Source organism: Aureobasidium namibiae, assembly GCF_000721765.1.
Source record: "Aureobasidium namibiae CBS 147.97 unplaced genomic scaffold scaffold_9, whole genome shotgun sequence".
Taxonomy (NCBI): domain Eukaryota; kingdom Fungi; phylum Ascomycota; class Dothideomycetes; order Dothideales; family Saccotheciaceae; genus Aureobasidium; species Aureobasidium namibiae.
Genome location: NW_013581200.1, coordinates 102939 through 122046, shown reverse-complemented (window position 1 = coordinate 122046; position 19108 = coordinate 102939). Strand labels below are relative to the sequence as shown.

Genomic DNA, 19108 nt, shown 5'->3' with positions numbered 1-19108 from the left:
CAAGGATCAGTCGACTTCGACTGCCTCCATGAATTGTCAGGAACAGGGCGTTTTGTTTTGGGTCGGCCGGCTGGCTGGGATGGGCTTCTTGTTTCTGCTCTTGTTCTTCTTTTTTCCTTCTATTCTCCTCTGCTGTCAAAGGCGGAAGGGGAATATATTATGATACACCAACTTCGCTCACATCATTTCTTTGCACTAAGCAGTGTATGTGTATTCTCATCACTCAACTTCTGGTGCCTTCAGTCCACGTCAAGGCGCGATCTCGTCCACATCACGGTTCAGTGACAGTATGGACTGCTCGTGAAGATGTTTCGGTCGGTACAGGAGACAATTGAATTCTTCCATGCTTACTCTCTTCCCAAACACGGGTATCGAAACAGTTTCCTTCTCTCTCATATAACGAAGTTTTTCCACAAGATACGCCAAGTTTACAAAAGTCCCCAGTTGAAACAAACGCCATGCATGCTTTGAAGTATTCCTTTTTGGCCAGATCTCCTTCAACTTCCACAGATGTTGCTTATGCGAACAACATCTTCTCATCCAGCTCGTCGACCTCCTTTGCTCTTCCTCCAGAGGTGGTGAGACCCAAATCTCCCTTCTTGGCCTTGCGCTCGATGACTGCTTCGGCGCGGTTGTTGTACTTGGCACTTCTGGCAACGCGGACTTCACGCCTGACTTGGTTGGGCGAAACGAATTCCTTGTTCTCGTAGATGATGGGACCACCGAAACTGCCTTCCTGGATGATGATGGGAGTCAAGACGAAGCGAGGGCCAATCTCTACCAGGTTGAGTTTGGTCTCTGCGTCCTTCTTGCCCTTTGAGCTAGTGACTTCGGTGGCCGAAGGCATGGGCAGGCCTTGCTCGGGGATGGCGGAGGTTTTGCCGGCTTCGGTTTCGTTGATTTGGTAGACGCGGGTCCAGACTTTGTTGTCGGCGACGGTGAAGGCCATAACGTGGTCCACGAAGGGCTTTGTCTTTCTGGCGCCCTTGGGCACACCAAAGGTTTGTGTCAGGAGCTCCTTGATCAGCTTGAGATGCGGTGCCGACTCAAAGGTGGCGTCGAAGCTCAGCACTGGCCTTGAGCCCTTGAGGCAGTTTCCAGTGAAGTGGAGTTCTTCCATGGTGTGCAGGTTTTGAAGGTGGAACTTGACGGTGGGGCCGTTCGGGGGCTTGCTCATCCAGATGTAGAGATCTTTGCCTTTGCGGGCTTCGAAGAAAAAGACATTGTTGCAGTTGTAGAGGTCTGCTAGTTCGTTGAGTTGGTAGAGTTTGGTCTTTGTGTCTAGTTTTGCGTCTTTGCGGCTGTGGGGAAGGAGCGAGTAAAGGTCGTTGAGGAGGTGACGGTGGCTACAAAGGCGCAATCAGCACTTGGTCTCTTGGTATCTGCGCGCATGGCTGAGTAGAGTGCAAGAGCGCATACCGGTAGGTGATGCCGCGCGACGACAGGATCAAGACTCGTTGGCGGTTCTTGGGACCAGTGGACAGCGCATCCTCCTTGGATGCGGAGGTGTCTGATTTTGACAGGGACTTGTATACGGAGGCCATTTTTGTGGAGTGTTATGTGAGAATAGTTGCGATGCGGACTGGCAAAAAGTTTGGGTCAAGGAAAAAGTAGATGGACGCATTATCTAATCTGATCTTGGAGGGAAGCTTGGACAGACTCTCCGCATTCCTTGCCCGGAGAAACTGTTTGTGCATACGACAAGCAACTTCTCGAATGCGGACAATCGATCAAGCGGTGAACGGACAGAATGAGTGAAGGCCAAAGCTATCTGTTGCGTGTTTGATCAGAAGCAGCTTCAAGTGGCGAGAAACACAAGTTGATGAAAGGAGCGGACAGCAAAGGACCCAGATGATGTCGCCAAGTCTCGATAGCGACTTCCGTTTTGACGCGGCATCGCGCTTCGCTTTGAGCCTGCTGTCCGGGCTGAGAAGATGTGGATGCCAGGCCATCCCATCAAATGCAACACTCCTGCCACGAGCAGATCACTTGTCCGACTGAGAAGAGGCCAACAATATGTTCTATACTCGCCCACGTATATATACTACCCTCACTGGTATAAAACATGTATATAGCAGTCTTGGCAAAACATGCATCCACATGGGAACCAGAGTCGTTCTCCACGCAGCCTGTGCCGGGGCAGTTTTCCAAAAGCCTGTGTCAAGTGATGGACGAGAACAGAGCAGTCCCCGACAAGCCAAGCGAGGCTTCCGCTCACCGATGAAGGCGTGAACAAGCACAACCTGCCTCTCCTCCCCCGTCCACCTGTATAATACATCCCATCCTCATCGCAGCTCCACATCCCACACGTCGCTGTGTTAAAGCGAGCTACCGCAGACCCGGTACACGCGAATTCGCCCCTTCGGAGCAGGAGCAGCCAGCCCAACTGTCATCTCGTGCCGCCAGCCAACACCGCCTCACCCTATCCGACAAGTGGTCGCCAATCCACCTTTATTAATTCATGCTGTCGCGCCCTTACCGAATCGCGTCGTAACAAAGTGCTGCGGGCCTCACACAAGCTTCAATCGTAGCAACAAGATGCAAGACTACCCACAAGGTCCTGGAAGGCCGCCGTACTCTCCTCAACACCAACGCAGCCATCCTCCTTCGCCATCTATGCATCGAAACCCCAGTCCGAACGCCCAGCGATCTGGCTACTACGATCCACTGTCCGACTCGATACCCGTTTGTCTACCAACAATATCCTCATTGCCGATGGGCTTCACTGACACAATACAGGCTCGAAGCCATGGCGCCGACGCTACTGACAGACATCGCGAGAGCAACGGATACCACTACGACACACCTGCACGTCCACGGGGCACAAGCCAGTCTTCACATCCTGGCCCCCAACTGCCTCCGTTGACTCCGATGCATCACCCACTACCACCCTCGTCGCCAACTTACCGCTCGCGCCCTAGCGCTGCACACACAGAGACGCCAAACGTCAGTACACTACCACACATCGCCTGTGAGCCATGCGCTGACACAGAATAGCCTCCTGCCCGCTCTGCCAACCCCATGTCAATGTCCAATCTCCTCTCCGACAGTGGCCCATCCGAACCTCCGCCGCCTCCACCCCCAGTAGCAGCCCCTCCTGCACGTCGTTCGCCAGAAGTACCGCGCGAATCAGTCAAACCTTACCTCGCACCTCACCCTGCGCCTGTCTCTGTCCCCGAGTCCTATCCTGCGCCCACCCCTCCAGCTGCCGCTCCCGTCATTGATAACACCAACATCAAGCGTGAGCGTAACGGGGACATTCCTCCAGTTGCGCCGCCCGCCTCGACGACCACCTATCCTACAGGCCCTCCTGGTCTCACCGTCGAAGCTACCGAGGCTGCATATGCCGAGATAGAGGCAGCTGAGATGAGTGATGTTGAAGCCCCTGGATTTGAAGGGCCCATGGCCGCATGGACGACAAGATCCGCCAAGCGCATGATCGAAATAGAACAAAAGGAGCTGGGAAAGCGAAAGGTTTGACGACCCGTAATTTGTATCAACAGGCAGCGCTAACAAGAGCCACAGAAACGCCGTCAAGCTTCGACAAGAATGTACCTCGAACTGTTCGACGCAAATGCAAACCTCGCCAAGGATCACTTTGTTGCTACACACGAGAAGCAAGCTGAAGAGGAGGTGCGTGTCAAGGACGCCGAGGAGGAGAAGGAGCGCAAGAAGGACATGCAGCGAAAGCGCAGGCGCGAGAGGACGCTACTCAACGAGACGGCCAAACGCGATGAAGCCATAGAGAAGCTCAAAGATCTCGAGGACGAAGACGAAAAATCACGACTTCTCAAGGACGTTCAGAAATATGGTAAGAAGATACGGAACACCGAAGACCTCCTACATGGCCGCCTTCCCAGCAAAGCTCTCCTCGGAGACTCGCCCGGGCCTCCCAACCTAGAAGGAGGCTTTATGTCGTCTTTCCAAGCTAATGACGACCTTGCAACAGATGCGAAAGCGAAGAAAGGCGCCAAAGGATACCGGCCTCGCAAGAGCAAGGCCCAGAAACAAGCCGAGAAGGACAGCGCCGCTCAAGCACAAGCGCTTATGGATCGCGGTGAAGACATGCCTCCGATTACACCAAGAGAAGAGTTGCGACTTCGAAGTCTACGCGGCACGTCTAGCGACGGTATGGAAGGAACGCCCATGGAGGATATTGAACCCGGCGAAAAGACTTACGACCAAATATATCGCGAGACTTGGAAGGACATTTCGGTCAGCGCTTCGAAGGTCGCTCGCACCAGACTGCAGGCGCTCGAGGTCAAGCAAGGCAACATGCGTAAGACTGCACAGCTCGCATCCAAAGAGGCACGTCGCTGGCAACTTCGAACCAACAAGAGCACCAAAGACGTACAGGCTCGCGCAAAGCGTGCCATGCGTGAGATGCTGTCCTTCTGGAAGCGCAATGAGCGAGACGAACGTGACCAGCGCAAGATGGCTGAGAAGCAAGAGTTGGAGAACGCCAAACGTGCTGAAGCCGAGCGCGAAGCAAACCGACAGAAGAGAAAGTTGAACTTCTTGATCTCTCAGACCGAACTGTACTCGCATTTCATTGGAAAGAAGGTCAAGACTGATGAAGTTGAGAACTCGACCAACGACGTTTCTGTTTCTGGTCAGACCATCAGGCCAGGTCCGTCTAGTGCTAATACAATCGACCTGCCCGATAGCCTCGCCAATCTTAGCACGAAGGTCACGAACTTCGAGGATCTTGACTTTGATGCAGAGGACGAGACTGCCTTGCGCCAGGCCGCCATGGCCAATGCTCAAAATGCAGTACAAGAGGCACAAGACAGAGCGCGCGCTTTCAACGATCCCAATGGCGAGAACAAAATGTCACAGTTCGACGATGGCGAAATGAACTTCCAGAACCCCACCAGTCTGCAAACTATGGACGTCTCGCAGCCTAACATGCTTACGTGCCAACTCAAGGAGTACCAACTCAAGGGTCTCAATTGGCTGGTCAACTTGTACGAGCAAGGTATCAACGGTATCCTGGCCGATGAAATGGGTCTTGGAAAGACTGTACAGTCCATCTCGGTAATGGCATATCTGGCTGAGGTCCACAACATCTGGGGTCCTTTCCTCGTCATTGCTCCAGCTTCCACACTTCACAACTGGCAACAGGAGATTGCCAAATTCGTTCCAACCCTCAAGGTGTTACCGTACTGGGGCAATGCAAAGGACCGTAAGGTCTTGCGCAAGTTCTGGGATCGCAAGCATATCACTTACAGCCGAGAGTCGTCTTTCCACGTTTTGGTAACGTCGTACCAGCTTGTGGTGCAGGACACGCCATACTTTCAGAAGATTCGCTGGCAGTACATGATTCTGGATGAAGCTCAAGCCATCAAATCTTCACAAAGTTCGAGATGGAAGGCTCTGCTGGGCTTCCACTGTCGCAACCGACTTTTGCTGACCGGTACACCAATTCAGAACAACATGCAAGAGTTGTGGGCTTTGCTGCATTTCATCATGCCTAGTTTGTTCGACTCACACGACGAGTTCAGTGATTGGTTCTCTAAGGACATCGAAAGCCACGCGCAGAGTAATACCAAACTCAACGAGGACCAGCTTAAGAGATTACATATGATTCTCAAGCCCTTCATGTTGCGTCGTGTCAAGAAGCATGTGCAGAAGGAACTCGGCGACAAGGTGGAGAAGGACGTATACTGTGATCTCACATACCGCCAGCGAGCTCTGTACGCAAATCTACGCAACAAGATCAGTATCCTGGACCTGATCGAGAAGGCGGCTGTCGGAGACGATCAGGACACTGCCACGTTGATGAACTTGGTCATGCAGTTCCGTAAAGTCTGTAACCACCCTGATCTGTTCGAGCGTGCAGACACTACCTCACCACTTGCTGTGTCGTACTGGGCAGAGACCGCATCCTTCAGTAGAGAAGGCAACTTCGTTAACCTCGCATACTCGGTACGCAGTCTGATCGAGTACTGGCTACCGAAACAGCTCGGCTCTGATGGTGGTCGACTGGATCTGGCTGGACCCGACAATTTGCGAGCTGGCTGGCGACACAAGTGGCTGAGGCACATGCTGAGTATCTGGGATCCAGAACATATCAAGCAGAACACCAAGAGCGCAGGAGCATTCTCATGGTTGCGTTTTGTGGATCACTCGGCCAGTGAAGTCTCGAAAGCTGCTCGCAGTGGCATATTCGATCGCGCGGTTGAGCTTGAGAGGCAGTCGAAGCAGCGAACATTCTTCAAGCAAGGCGACTATCTCGATTCCAGCGAGCGTTACGTGCCTGCGCACTCCATGCTTAATGTTATTGAGCATTCCAAGCCAAGCTTGATCGGAGACGTGTCGGGCGAGGGCTATCTGAGCAATCTGATGAATGTCTCTCGATTGGCAGCAGAGCAGACTGGTTACAGTGATATCGAACCCTGTTCTCTTCCTACAGCTGCTGCTCCTCCGATCGAACTCGTCTGCCCTAGCCAACATTCGATCGTTGAGAAGGAAACAACGTTCTTCAACTCTCCCATCAGAAACACGCTGAACCCCATAACCTTGGAGACTGAACAAGCACTCTTGTCGAGCAAGGTTGCACCATCTGACTACCCCATCACAAACCTGTTGCCTGAGCCAATCAACAAGAGGCAGGGCTACACAACAATTGAAGTCCCGAGTATGCGCCGCTTTGTCACTGACTCTGGCAAGTTAGCTCAACTGGACAAGCTTCTCAGAGAGCTCAAGGAGGGTGGCCACCGTGTGTTGCTCTACTTCCAGATGACTCGCATGATCGACTTGATGGAAGAATATCTCACGTACCGCAACTACAAGTACTGCCGTCTGGATGGTTCGACAAAGCTCGAGGACCGTAGAGACACTGTAGCAGCTTTCCAGTCGACTCCCGAGATCTTTGTCTTCCTACTCAGTACTCGCGCTGGCGGTCTTGGTATCAACCTTACTTCTGCCGACACTGTCATCTTCTACGACAGTGATTGGAACCCCACCATCGATTCCCAGGCCATGGATCGTGCGCATCGTCTCGGTCAGACAAGACAGGTCACGGTCTATCGTCTCATCACACGTGGTACTATCGAGGAGCGCATTCGCAAGCGTGCTCTACAGAAGGAGGAAGTCCAACGCGTGGTCATTACTGGTGGTGCCGGTGCTACAAATGGTGACAAGGGAGTCGACTTCAACGGACGTACGACGAGAGAGAACCGCACGAAGGACATTGCTTTGTGGTTGGCCGATGATGATCAAGCCGCCGAAATTGAGCGCAAAGAAGCTGAATTTGCCGAGCAAGAGGCCAAAGAACCGAACAAGGCAAAGAAGAGGAAGGCTCCTACGAAGAAGAAGGAGATCAGCATGGATGACATGTACCATGAAGGTAAGAGTGATCTCAGTCTTGATGATTTGATGACGAGTGCTAACGAAATATCTACAGGTGAAGGAAGATTCGACGACGACCACAGCAACAAACCTTCTGGTGCAGCGACACCAGTACCTGGCGTTGTTGAAGGTCCGCCTTCGAAGAAAAAGAAGACTACTGGCAAAAAAGCAAAGACTCTCAAGCAGCGTCTTGCGATAGCCGACGGCGATGTGGACGGCGGTATGGCTTCATAAAGCACGACTACTTATTATTATTCCTATCATGCAGCACGCTGCGGTCCTTGGACCTTCCGGTCATTGCTATATCCTTTTCTCTTGTCGCTGGAATTATTATCACATCGCGTCTTTTGTTTGGCGTTCTGGGGGTGAGATGAAGTGAGCCGATTGCAGCATGAGAAGCCAGAAATGCTTGCCTGCTCCCACTTGTGCTTCGACGCCGAGGGACGCCGAAAGCAAACCTGTCATATGTATACTTAGATGAGACAATCGATTCTGATGATTTCTCGTTTGTTGTTTTCCTGATATCCTTTGCCTTGTCCTCGTATATCAACACTGATATCATACCAGTGAGGCGCAGCAGATGGATAGAAAAGTGGCCCCGTTTTGTCGATGTCATGCGGGTTGATTTGCAACCGCAGAGGTCTGGGCCAAGCTTTTTTGGGTCGATCTTGCTCCCCGCGGACGAACACACGCGGGAAACATCATTGAGAGGACATGGACCATAACTTTTCCTACAACTTAACAATTTGAGCCTCATTGGAAATCTTCTGGATATCGTTACACCGCAAGGACAGATTGCAGCAGTGAAAAATTCTTGGACACATTCCAAAAATCTTGACACCTCTCTTATTAAGCGGAAGCATCAGCAACGGTTCGCAAGGAGCTCAGGGATTCACTCAACACCCTCCGCGCTTGCACCATCTTTGCGAAGCCCTCGCCGCGACAATCAAATGAGCACGCAACATGTCGAGCACAAAATCATCTCGGCCGACAAGCACTTCTAGCAGTCTGATGCAGGAAGTGATTAATGCCCTGCCTGGTGGCTACCCAGAATCCATTCAACCTCCTACTTCGAACCAACAGTCGTTGAGTCAGGCGGTGTACGCGAGAAGGTCCGAGTATACAAGGCCGAGGGATATCAAGATCAAGGTTCGTTGCTCTCTCCAGGTCTTTGCCAAGTCGCGGGCTCGCACGCTATCTAGCTCGCAGGCACCACCCCAGTGCTGAAGCCTCTCCTGATGTATTGAGTCATGTGATTGACTTTTTCTTACAGGTTGGCACTTGGAATGCTGCGGCGTACAAGGGCGCTGAAAAGGATATCGCATGGTTTATCGATGGCAAAGGAATCGCAGAGGGACTGACTGATCTCTCGGTCTCGGACAACACCGAGTCGCAAGATGATGCGATAGCGGAACACAGAAGCTCACTGGACGATCGCGAAGGCGTGGAAGACCAAGAAGCACGTTACGCGAGAAAGAAAACCACTTTGCCGCAGAACGACCCTGGATTACTCCCCGGCGGCAACGATATTGGACTTTACCTCCTCGGGCTCCAGGAGATTGTGGATGTCAATTCGGCTGCCGAGGCCCTTAGGCCATACACGGATTCTTCGGTGGCGCAGAAATGGAAATCCGAGATGGAGGCGCATCTTCCTAAAGGTTATAAATTTATTGCAGAGCAACAGCTTATAGGCATGCTCTTGCTTATCTATGCCTCGGAAGACGTGGCTGCGGACATCAAGTCGATTAGCACTACCAGTGTTGGCACAGGCCTCATGGGCTACATGGGCAACAAAGGTGCTGTTACCGCTCGAATCGTTCTTGGAGAAACCACTCGCCTTGTTTTTGTGAATGCCCATCTTGCTGCCGGTACAGACAAGGGTGCCGTTGAGCGCAGAAACTGGGACTATGGACAAGTCATGAGCCGCACCAAATTCGAGCCCATCACGGATTCGATGGGTCTTTCGCAAAACGTCGGTGAAGGGATTGATGACGCGGATCTTGCCTTTTTTGTTGGAGACCTCAATTACAGACTCGAGGGCATTCCTGGCGAAGACGTTCGTCGCTTGTTGATGCTTCATACCCGCAACGAGTACGACTTGTCGAAGAAGCAGAGCAAAAAGGTTGACAAGGAGATCGCACAAAAGCGAGCTTCTATTGAAAGACGGAGGGAGAACAGGATGTCGACTGACTCTGGAGTATCCCAAGTTTCAACCGTCAGGTCCCGCGACGATGAAAGCAGTAAACACACAGAAGTTTCTGACGACGAGGACGTGCTCGACCCGGCTAGTGACCCAGCGTCACTACATACCACGCTATCTTCTCTTCTGCCACATGACGAGTTGCACCAACAACAAAAAGCGAGAAAGGCTTTCCAAGGCTGGCAAGAAGGACCAATCACATTCTTGCCAACTTACAAGTACGATGCAGGAAGCGTTGGCGTCTTTGACTCCAGCGAAAAAAGACGTGCTCCCAGTTGGTGTGATCGCATTTTATGGCGAACAAGACGCGACATGTTAGCCTACGAAAGCACAATCGCCGAAGAAGAGGACTCCAGAAAAAAGGACGAAGAGATGAAGAACAGCGGCCTTGATGAAGCAGGCAAGGACGAAGAAATGCTATACGACTACGATCCGGACGAAGACGCTGATGAAGCTGGTTCATATGATGATGCATATGAAGACGCTCCAGAGGGAACGGTCATCACAAAAGAGGGCTTTGCTGACGAGATCAATCTGGAAGCATATGTGGCCCATCAACGAGTCTTGTCGTCAGACCACAAGCCACTAGATGCTGTATTTTCGTTCAAGTACGACGCTGTGGTGCCAGAACTGAAGTCAAAAATCCATCAGGAAGTCGCACGAGAACTGGACAGAGCAGAGAACGAAGGCCGACCAAACGTAACAGGTTTGTAGAGAAATCCCGAATATCAAATCATGAAACGCTGATGTAAATCATTATCTTTCTAGTCGTGGTTGACCGTCCCCACTCCAGCGAACCAGGGATACCAGACAGCGATCCACTCAAGTTCGAAGGTGTATGGTTCGGTCAAGTCAGATACGCCATGCACAAGCACCGCGGCCTCACCATAGCAAACACGGGTCAAGTCCCCGCAACCGTCTACTTCATTGATCGACCCGTAGGACCTGGTCAAGATCCAGGTCTATGTCCTAGCTGGGTTTCTCTCCAAATTGACGACGGCGCCGGAAAGCTATCAACCAATACAGGCAAACGCACACTCGAGCCCGGCCAGGCCTTCAACGTCGAGCTGGAATTGAGGATCCTAGACCTCGGTCTTGCACGTGCCTTCAACGAAGGCATCAAATCTCTCGAAGACATACTCGTGCTTCGCGTCGAAAACGGACGCGATCACTTTATCCCTCTGCGCGGAACGTGGCTGGAATCTTCTCTGGGCCACTCCATCTCGAAACTCATCCGCATCCCTGAAGGTGGGATTCGCAAGCTGCAAAGGCAGAAACCGGATAGCGGCAAACACAAGAGTGGCAGTGTATCTTCTGGCTCTGTGCTTAGTGACGACGAGGCTTTACCTGTAAGATGGTCTGCGCCGCGTGAGCTGTTCAGGCTGACGGAGGTGATAGAGGAATTGAGTGTGCGCGTCACCGCCGAGTGGGACATGTTGAATGATTCCAGCACTCCCCCTCCATGGGAAACGTCTGCAGGCTGGCCTTTTGCGTCAGCGTCATGGACATTCCGCGATCAAGTCCAGCGAGCAGAAGCGCTTGCTGACATCGCAGAGGTATTGGACACTGATGTGTCTTTTGACACTGTGGTTTCCTCCACCCTCACACATATCCAGAAATTGGAATGTCTGGGCGAATTTTTCGTGCTGTTTCTTCAAGCCATTCCCGATGGTGTTGTGACGCCAGCACTATGGCATACTCTGGATGAAGGCCTCCGCAAACAAGAAAAACTAAAGACTTCCCAACAAGCCAGCTCCGAAGATCTACGCACATGGGCTCAAGAAATCTTGTCCTCCTCACCTTGCCATTCCATCTCTTTCATTCTGGTCACGAGTTTGCTGGATCGCATTTCGTCTGAAATTATGGCGACGATTCAGCATTCTCATCCAGAATTACTTGCCAAACCTCCCCCGGCGGAATTTGTGTCAAGCATTCCGACGCATTTGAGGAAGAAGTTGCCGAAAGAAGGAAAGGAGGCTTGGAGGCTGGGTGTTATCAGAGGAGTTGCAGGCGTGGTGGCGAGATGTGTTGTTAAAGATGAGGAAGGGGAGAGTGGGAAGGAAAAAGAGAGGCAAGCGACAGAGGAGAGGAAGGTTAGGTTCTTGGAGTTGTTTATGGGATGAGTGGCTGGTTGTGGAGGTCGTAAGGAATGGAAAGAGGAGAGCAGGATGGGGATGAACAGAAAAGCATGGAAATGGAGACGAAGATGAGGACAAACAGACTTGGGTTTTCGTTTGGAGACAAGCATTTTCAGCGCAAATCCCAGATTCAAAATAACGCAGGCAGTATACAAGACAAGCATCACTCGATCAAAAGATGACAACGAGAGTGCTGTAGCGTGGTGATACGCACTTGTTCGTTAATTCTTGCCTTTCCGTCATCTTCGCTGGCGGTTCCCACTTCCATCTTCCATCTTCACTCTTCTTTGCTCTTCTTCTCTTCGAATACTCTGTTGCTTGCATGCTTTGAAGTTTCTCTGTTTCTTGTTTCCTCGATGGACTTGCAAAGAAAACATCCAGCGTCAGGGGTTGATGCGTATCTGCCTCGCAATTCAAAGACGATGATTAGAGTTCTCTTCTGCCTCTTGTTTGAGTGATACTGTTTCAAGTTAGTATGGAAAGCCTAACTCGATTCTTTCACTCTCGTCAATCGTTTCGGAAAATGGCATCTGCGAGGGAGTCGCGAGGGGGTTATGCTTCATCTATACGATGGTATACTCAGACTGGAACAGTGGCAGTGTGCTATATAAAACGCTTTACTATATGGATCCCCAATCAATCTTCTCTCCATGCTAAAAAGAAGAAAAAAAAGAAAGGAAAAAGAAAAACAATTCAATTTCAATTATCGAAATTCAAGAAAAAATAGAGAGGGGTATCGACATAAGACATCAAAGGGCAAGCAAATCATTGCAAGCAAGAATCGAAGAGTAGAGAAGAAAACAAAAAAAAGCGGAGCAGATTCTTTCTCAAATCCTAATCACAACCTTGACGCCCAACCCTCTTGCCTCTCTAACACAACAACCCAAACACGTTTTTCCAACTCTACCCACCACAGCATTCTCGCCGACTTTGGCACACCAGGCCCTGGCCAGCAATTGCAGCTCTCCAGTACCTCTGCAGTCCAGAACCACGGTTTCGTCGCCGAGGTGTACCGTATCTGTAAAGTCATCTGCTAGGATCGTTGCCGCGGGAATGATCTCAACGGCATAAGAACAATGCAAAGGATGCGTGGGAGGTGCAGGTAGCTCCTTTGACAGAGCTTCGGTGCCTGAGCGCGAGCGAGACTTTGAGGTTGAGGTGGTTGTGGCTGGTGTGGATGGTCGTGAGATGTTTGGGAAACAAGGGGTGGCGGAGATGAAGTGGACGTCGTAGAGGAGTGGGAGCGTCACTTTTGTTGGTGGCCGTGAGCTGCTGTTGCGCTTTGCACTGAACTCTAGACATGCTACTGAAGTTGGTATGGGTGCGAGATGTGCGTCGTTGGGGGAGAGTTCGTCTGATGCAACGGCAGCGCTGAGTTCGAAACTTGTGCCTGTGGGTAGGAGGCTGAAGCCTAGGTATTGTGTTTCGTTGCCTAGTACTGTGAAGCCATCCACTGGCCAGGTGAACTCGGTGTCTGTGACTGTGATCTTCTCGTCAGGTATGAATGCCGAGTCGGCTGCGAGAACTGTGCTGTCGGATATGCGAGGGGTGGCAGAGTTTGGCAGATCTTTGACTTCGAGGTTTGCCCATCCGTCCCGTTGATCCACGGGTGCGCTGCTGCAAGAGATCCAGCCCATACAGTCCGTCGCACCATTAGCAGCTGCAATGACTCTTCCCACAACGCAGCTTTTGCTCCAGTAGCTGCGTGACTTGTAGACAAAGCCTTGGTACAGGTTGGCCGCATCGCCTAGTGCAGCCACTGCCGAAGGCGAATTCTCCAGTAATGTCGAGATGAGCAGGTGAGAAGTAGATTCGCCTGGCAACACAAAGCCTGTCAGCCAAGATCGACTCAACCAGCCGCCGAGATCGAAAGCATCTGCTCCATAAGCTGAAGCAGGCAGGAGTTGTAATGACTGTGCAGTCGCTGTGCGACCAACCTGTGGCCGCTTCTGTTGAGCGAAATAGTTGCTTTGAGCAAGCACTTGGCTAGGCGTACCTAAAGCTGCACCGTAGACGCCGAATCTGCCTGCGTCGCGCGAGTGCCTTCTCACTCTTTCGGCAAAGCGTTCTTGAATCTCTTCTGTGTGTGGCCATGCTAGTGCTTCGGCGAATCTGAGCAAGCCGGCTACCTGTCTCTTTTCATGTCTTGGGAACATGATTGGCTCTGTCCGGGGTTCGTCCAAGCTCTCCCTTGCTGTTACAAAACTAGCGATCGACATGAAACTGTTGCGGCAGGGACTCTCATCTTCCGCTGATGTCTTCGGTGCAATGTTGATGCTGTCCAAAAAGCGTTGTGCAAGAACCAGATCCCATCGCAACTTCCTTGAAAAGCCAGAAGTGGGAAATCCAGAGAGCTCAACACGGATCAACAGTTCGCAAGCCAGAGCGATTTGAAGGAGCAGAATATCGCGTTCGCTGGGCGTCGCCGGATCCTCAACATCATTTGCAGATTCGTCATCATAATCTGTCGATGGCCATAAGATTTGGCCCAAGCGTATTCGATGTTCCACCAAGCTGAAGTCGTACCAGGTTTTAGTAGTCACCAGAACTCTCGCGAGTGCCACAACCTGACCTTCGAGATTTGTAAACGGAGGGTCGTCTTCTTCCCTTTCAGGCTCTACAAGCAGGTTTGAGAACAGTTCCGTATGGAGTTCATCAGCTGTACGATTGCCGCGTTTTCGTTCGTGGTGTTCGTCGGTAGATCTAGGATGTCGACTATCACCAATCTCTCTCAGTCTGTGAATCAGATACTCCAAGTTGAGTGGCCTGAGCTCTAGGTCTTCCGGCGACGTAGCCAGCAATTGCCTCTTGGCCTGAAAGGCTTCATCCTCGTCTTCTGCGCAACGCTTACTATCCGCCAGAGGCATTTGCAAAAAGTATTCCAGACCGATGGTTCCAGGTTCGTTTCCGTTGAGACTCAGCATGTTCGGAACTTCCATCATGGGGATCTGGCCCTCTGCGTCTTCTGCGACCAGATCTCGAAGTTGTCTCGTTCTCTCGCGACGCCGCAGAGTAGCAGCCTCAAAAGTCCGGTGGCTGACATCGACAAAGTCTTGAGGTTCTCCGCTCTCCTCATCTAGCTTCCATCGATAGCTGACTCTGGGCCTAAGTGATCTGATCTCAAATTCTGGTGCTCCGGCGAAGTAGTTGACAAGATCTTCGTGGCTCAGTTGCTTGGGACTTGACCTGGGTGAGTTGTGTGATGGTTTGGCGATGTTGCCGACATAGTACTGTCCGACTACCGAATCTCTCGATGGACGGGGCAACTCGGTTGACCTTTTGCTGCCCCACTCGGCGAGTATGTTGGGTTGGGATTCGACGACCACAGAGGGAACATCCAGAAGTTGACTTTTGTGAGAACGCACGCCCTGTAGATGTATCAGTCAATTGTAAGACGGGATCGAGGAAGAACGCAGCGCACTGGTGATCCTCTCTTGGTAGTGCTCCTCTTCAGCTTGGAAGCAAATGCCTTTATCACCTGTCGTTTCGACGTCCTCTCAGGACTAGAGACCGGCTCTTGCATGAGGGCAGCGAAATCCGCCTTGTCCAAGCCATGAATTTCCATATCGTAAACCGACCTGCTGCGGTGCAAGATACTCTATACCCTGTAGCGATAATTACTGCCAGCAGCGTCAAGTAAACAAAACAAGGTGAGAACGGGAAAAAGTGATAGGGCTAAAGGCAAATAAAAAGAGACACGAGGAGGACTACGCAACACCACACCTGAAAGACATTTCGTGCCGGCTAGCCACATTATTATTACCACAGCGGGGAACAAGGACCTACGCATCCTTCCTATCCCTGGACGAAAAGATCAAGTTAATCACAAGCAAGCACGGCGGTTGTGGCGTGCACCTGAAATCGTAACGAGATATCGAGCACTCCATCATCCATGCTTCGCCCTATGGGGAGCAAAGCACGTTCATTGACGAATGACAGACCGCGCACCCGGTTCGGTTCTCGATGGGCGTCCATCGCGGTGGCACGATTCAAGAAACGAAGTTGCAGTCCAGTCGCGCAACGATGGCGCATCTCGTGCATATTCCTGGAAACATGGATCCTCTGGTGCCAAAGAAAAAGGGAGATGCGGGAAAACCTGCTTTGCATGAAACGTTGGTACAGGCGGACAAGGGGCCGTGCGAGACAGACGGAGGGCAGACAGAAAGAAATGTCAGTGTCGCACCTTGCTTGCCACAGCTGTCAGATCCCGGACAATTGTTCTCGGTACCAAGCTCGAATCTAGCGCATGTCGAAATTGTCAAATACATGTTTTATAGATTGTGTTTGCGTAGGAGGATGCGAGACGAGGATTCAAGATCGCCTTGTTGTGATGTTTCTCGATAGGGCAATATCTTGCCGATCTTATGAAACGAAAGTTGTTTGGAGATTTGGCTGATAGCTACAATTTTCTGGACAACAGCATGGAAGATGCAAACAGGACTTTTGCATTTGCGAGATGCGAATGCGGGAGTCGCGAATAGAGAGCTGATCACCCTTCACAATCACCGCGACGGACAAGTACGGACGAGTTTCGAGTACTTCTTATACACGACATGAATTTATACTAGTAATATAATCATGGCACGAACATGTAGCTTGTCTATTCTGTTTTAACTCTATTTATTTGTCTGCGGCTCCATCCCCAGAAGACTAGCAAGCAGATCAAGAGCGGAATCATAAACCAGATTTTTCCGATCCCAGCAGATCGAGCAGGTTGCTGCAGTCAGGCCTTGGAGGGAAGAGGCTTGTCGCCGAGATCTGGTATTCTCTCTTTGATGTATCGCTCCAGGTCGTTGATCTCCTGGGGAGCAGCAGAGTGAGGAAGACCCTTGTATGTCTTGAAGTCGACGTTCCAGCCCCATTCCTGAAGGACTTTGGCAGTGCTCTGGCCCCATTCGTAACGAACAACCGGGTCGGCATCTCCATGGCCCATGAAGATTGGGGTTTGCTGTTTCAGATTAGCATGATATAGATGTGCAGGGTGAGATTTCCCATCTCGATTCTGGGGATCGTGTATACCTTGTTCGGGCTCTCGCTGGGAACCATGTCTCTGAGCTTGCCGCGGAGCAGCAAGTAGCAACTGAGGCCGAAGATGCCGCCCAGGCGTGTGGGAGCAGTGACACCCGACATAAGACTCATAGCACCGCCTTGAGAGAAACCACCGAGGACAATGCGCTCGGAAGGAATGCCCTTCTCGATCTCCTTTGCGATCAGAGAGTGAACGTATGCTTGCGAACGGGTGATGCCAGCCTCATCCTCGTGTTGCTGAATATCATCGAAAGACATCTATCAAGCAAACTTTGTCAGTATCGTATTACTTGGAAGTTCTTGATGTCGTCAGAGATATGGATGCCAAGGAGAGAGCGTGCAAACATTTGCTGAATTGCGAGGTCTTACAATGTTATACCAGCTGCAGATGGTCAGAGGTCAGCAAATGCTGTTTGTTCGAGCAGGGGCATTGATCGAGATAACTCACCCGGGCATTTTCATTCCCATGTTCTGTAGTCGTCAGTTAAAATGCTATCTTGAAGGGAATGCATATTGCACATACCACAGAGATGGGGATCTCAGGTGCATTGGGGAAGATGAAAGAAGTTTCTTCGAACTTGCCCTTCCACATGTCGGCCAGAAAAGACCTCCATCGAAGTAAGTATTGCTGTATATTGTCCTGATGATTTGTCGCGCTCACCATCCGTGGCCACTAACGCAGAGTCAATAAAACGATCCTTGAAGGTCAAGATTTGATAGCTCTTTCAACTTACCTATCACCCAAGCCATGCATGACAATAACCGTCGAAGTATGCCTTCTGGCAGCGGGAAGAACGATTGCAGCCATCTTGTCAACAGCTATGATGAATATAACCTTGGTTGTATATCTCGGATGATGTTGCTCGAGTACAGATTCGAGCTGGTGACGCGCAGGAACGAGAGGCGCTACCGAACGTCCAAGCTTCTGGAACGCTCTGTAAACACTTATCAAGCATCACGAAGCTCGGGAATCCATATGCCGAACATTCTGTAAGCACCGCGGAATTATTGCCGTATAGCAAAGGAGATATATATGAACCGCAGAAGCATCTACACAACTACACGGATCACCGAGAATATAAAACCTCGTGGACGACAAGCAACCTCATCCCCGATGCAATACGTTCGCATTGGTATGCTCACATCAATCATCTGTCTCATCCTGGCTATCTCTCTATATCCTCTTTCTACACCTTTGCTTCGCTGGGCCAGGACTATCACGCAACGTGCTTCTGCATCACCACTGAACAACACTTCATCCGTCACCACCAAACAGCCACATTCAAACTTATACTCAACATCCCCGATGCCTCGTACACCAGTATACTTCCTCTCCCATGGCGGACCGAACATTATTGAAGATTACGACCATCCAGCCTATACCAAACTCCAAGAAATCGGCAAGGAGATCACGCAAAAAGTCAAACCCAAAGCTGTGGTTGTCTTCTCGGCACACTGGCAGGCTTCGCGCAACACCATCGAGGTCAACACAGCAGAACAACTTCCCTTGATCTACGACTTCTATCAATTCCCAGCACATTACTACAAACTAAAGTATCCGAACACCGGCAGCAAAGAAGTCTCTTCCCGGGTGTTGGGTGCACTGAAGGAAGCAGGTATAGACGCCAAAGGCGTCCCCAGGGGTCTAGATCACGGTGTCTTCGCCCCTTTCACCGTTGCTTTCAATCCCGAGAGCAATCCTCTGAATGTGCCATTGGTGCAGGTCTCACTCTTTGACAGCGATGATGCAGACCAGCATTACAGACTCGGAGTGGCAATGCAAGGGCTGAGAGACGAGGGGATTCTGGTGATAGTAAGCGGTATGGCTGTGCATAATCTGAGGGATATGTGGAAGGCTATGCAGCGACCGGCTCCAATGCCTTACACTCTTAGCTTTGACGCTGCATTGAAGGAGGCCGCGGAGCAACAGGTACGTTTGGCCCTCTTCAGAGATTTGGACGATGAAGAGCAACAAGCTGACAATCGCGACAGCCAGAGAACAGGCAAAAGGCAATGGCGGACTTGTTGCGCAGAAGTGATGCAAGACAGGCACACCCATCTTTCGAACATTTGCTGCCTATTCACATTGGTGCTGGAGCTGCGGGGAGTGATATCGGTAAACAGCTTTGGACTCTGCCTCAAGGTAGCATGTCTTGGGCGCAATACAGATTTGGTGAGGTTGGCAATGTTACAGCTTAGTGTTGGGTAGACTTCATAATTGGCAGAACACAAAGTCTTGATAAAACGTTGGACGTTTCCAAGGATGTAATGCAATGCATTTTGTTTGATGTGTGGTAACTTGATGATCAGGGACAGATTCCAAAGAGGTGATGGGATGGGTAGTCGCAAATTTTATACAGCAAGAACGGACGATGAAAGAATTCGGACG

General features: G+C 51.1%; 6 protein-coding genes across 6 annotated transcripts; 3 read left to right on the top strand and 3 right to left on the bottom strand.

The window, feature by feature from the left end:
• Positions 1–517: 517 nt before the first annotated feature.
• M436DRAFT_72966 (ribosome biogenesis protein-like protein Brx1) lies at positions 518–1544 on the bottom strand (the record flags this gene model as incomplete). The annotated part of the gene is made up of 2 exons (XM_013571749.1): positions 518–1346; positions 1420–1544. 2 exons carry the CDS (start codon positions 1542–1544, stop codon positions 518–520), a joined length of 954 nt encoding a protein of 317 aa, XP_013427203.1.
• Positions 1545–3027: 1483 nt separating this feature from the next.
• Positions 3028–7587, top strand: M436DRAFT_47486 (SNF2 family DNA-dependent ATPase domain-containing protein; the record flags this gene model as incomplete). Its single annotated transcript, XM_013571599.1, has 3 exons — positions 3028–3474; positions 3526–7351; positions 7409–7587. The coding sequence occupies 3 exons, from the start codon at positions 3028–3030 to the stop codon at positions 7585–7587; spliced, it is 4452 nt and encodes a 1483-aa protein (XP_013427053.1).
• Positions 7588–8364: 777 nt separating this feature from the next.
• On the top strand, positions 8365–11676 carry M436DRAFT_72964 (DNase I-like protein; the record flags this gene model as incomplete). The annotated part of the gene is made up of 3 exons (XM_013571748.1): positions 8365–8502; positions 8627–10259; positions 10322–11676. The coding sequence occupies 3 exons, from the start codon at positions 8365–8367 to the stop codon at positions 11674–11676; spliced, it is 3126 nt and encodes a 1041-aa protein (XP_013427202.1).
• Positions 11677–12518: 842 nt separating this feature from the next.
• M436DRAFT_47721 (uncharacterized protein) lies at positions 12519–15256 on the bottom strand (the record flags this gene model as incomplete). Its single annotated transcript, XM_013571633.1, has 2 exons — positions 12519–15059; positions 15113–15256. 2 exons carry the CDS (start codon positions 15254–15256, stop codon positions 12519–12521), a joined length of 2685 nt encoding a protein of 894 aa, XP_013427087.1.
• Positions 15257–16414: 1158 nt separating this feature from the next.
• On the bottom strand, positions 16415–17527 carry M436DRAFT_47040 (Phospholipase/carboxylesterase; the record flags this gene model as incomplete). The annotated part of the gene is made up of 7 exons (XM_013571504.1): positions 16415–16639; positions 16711–16977; positions 17089–17101; positions 17168–17190; positions 17243–17327; positions 17381–17392; positions 17454–17527. The coding sequence occupies 7 exons, from the start codon at positions 17525–17527 to the stop codon at positions 16415–16417; spliced, it is 699 nt and encodes a 232-aa protein (XP_013426958.1).
• Positions 17528–18025: 498 nt separating this feature from the next.
• Positions 18026–18918, top strand: M436DRAFT_47551 (aromatic ring-opening dioxygenase LigB subunit; the record flags this gene model as incomplete). The annotated part of the gene is made up of 2 exons (XM_013571607.1): positions 18026–18649; positions 18712–18918. The coding sequence occupies 2 exons, from the start codon at positions 18026–18028 to the stop codon at positions 18916–18918; spliced, it is 831 nt and encodes a 276-aa protein (XP_013427061.1).
• Between the last annotated feature and the right edge of the window lie 190 nt (positions 18919–19108).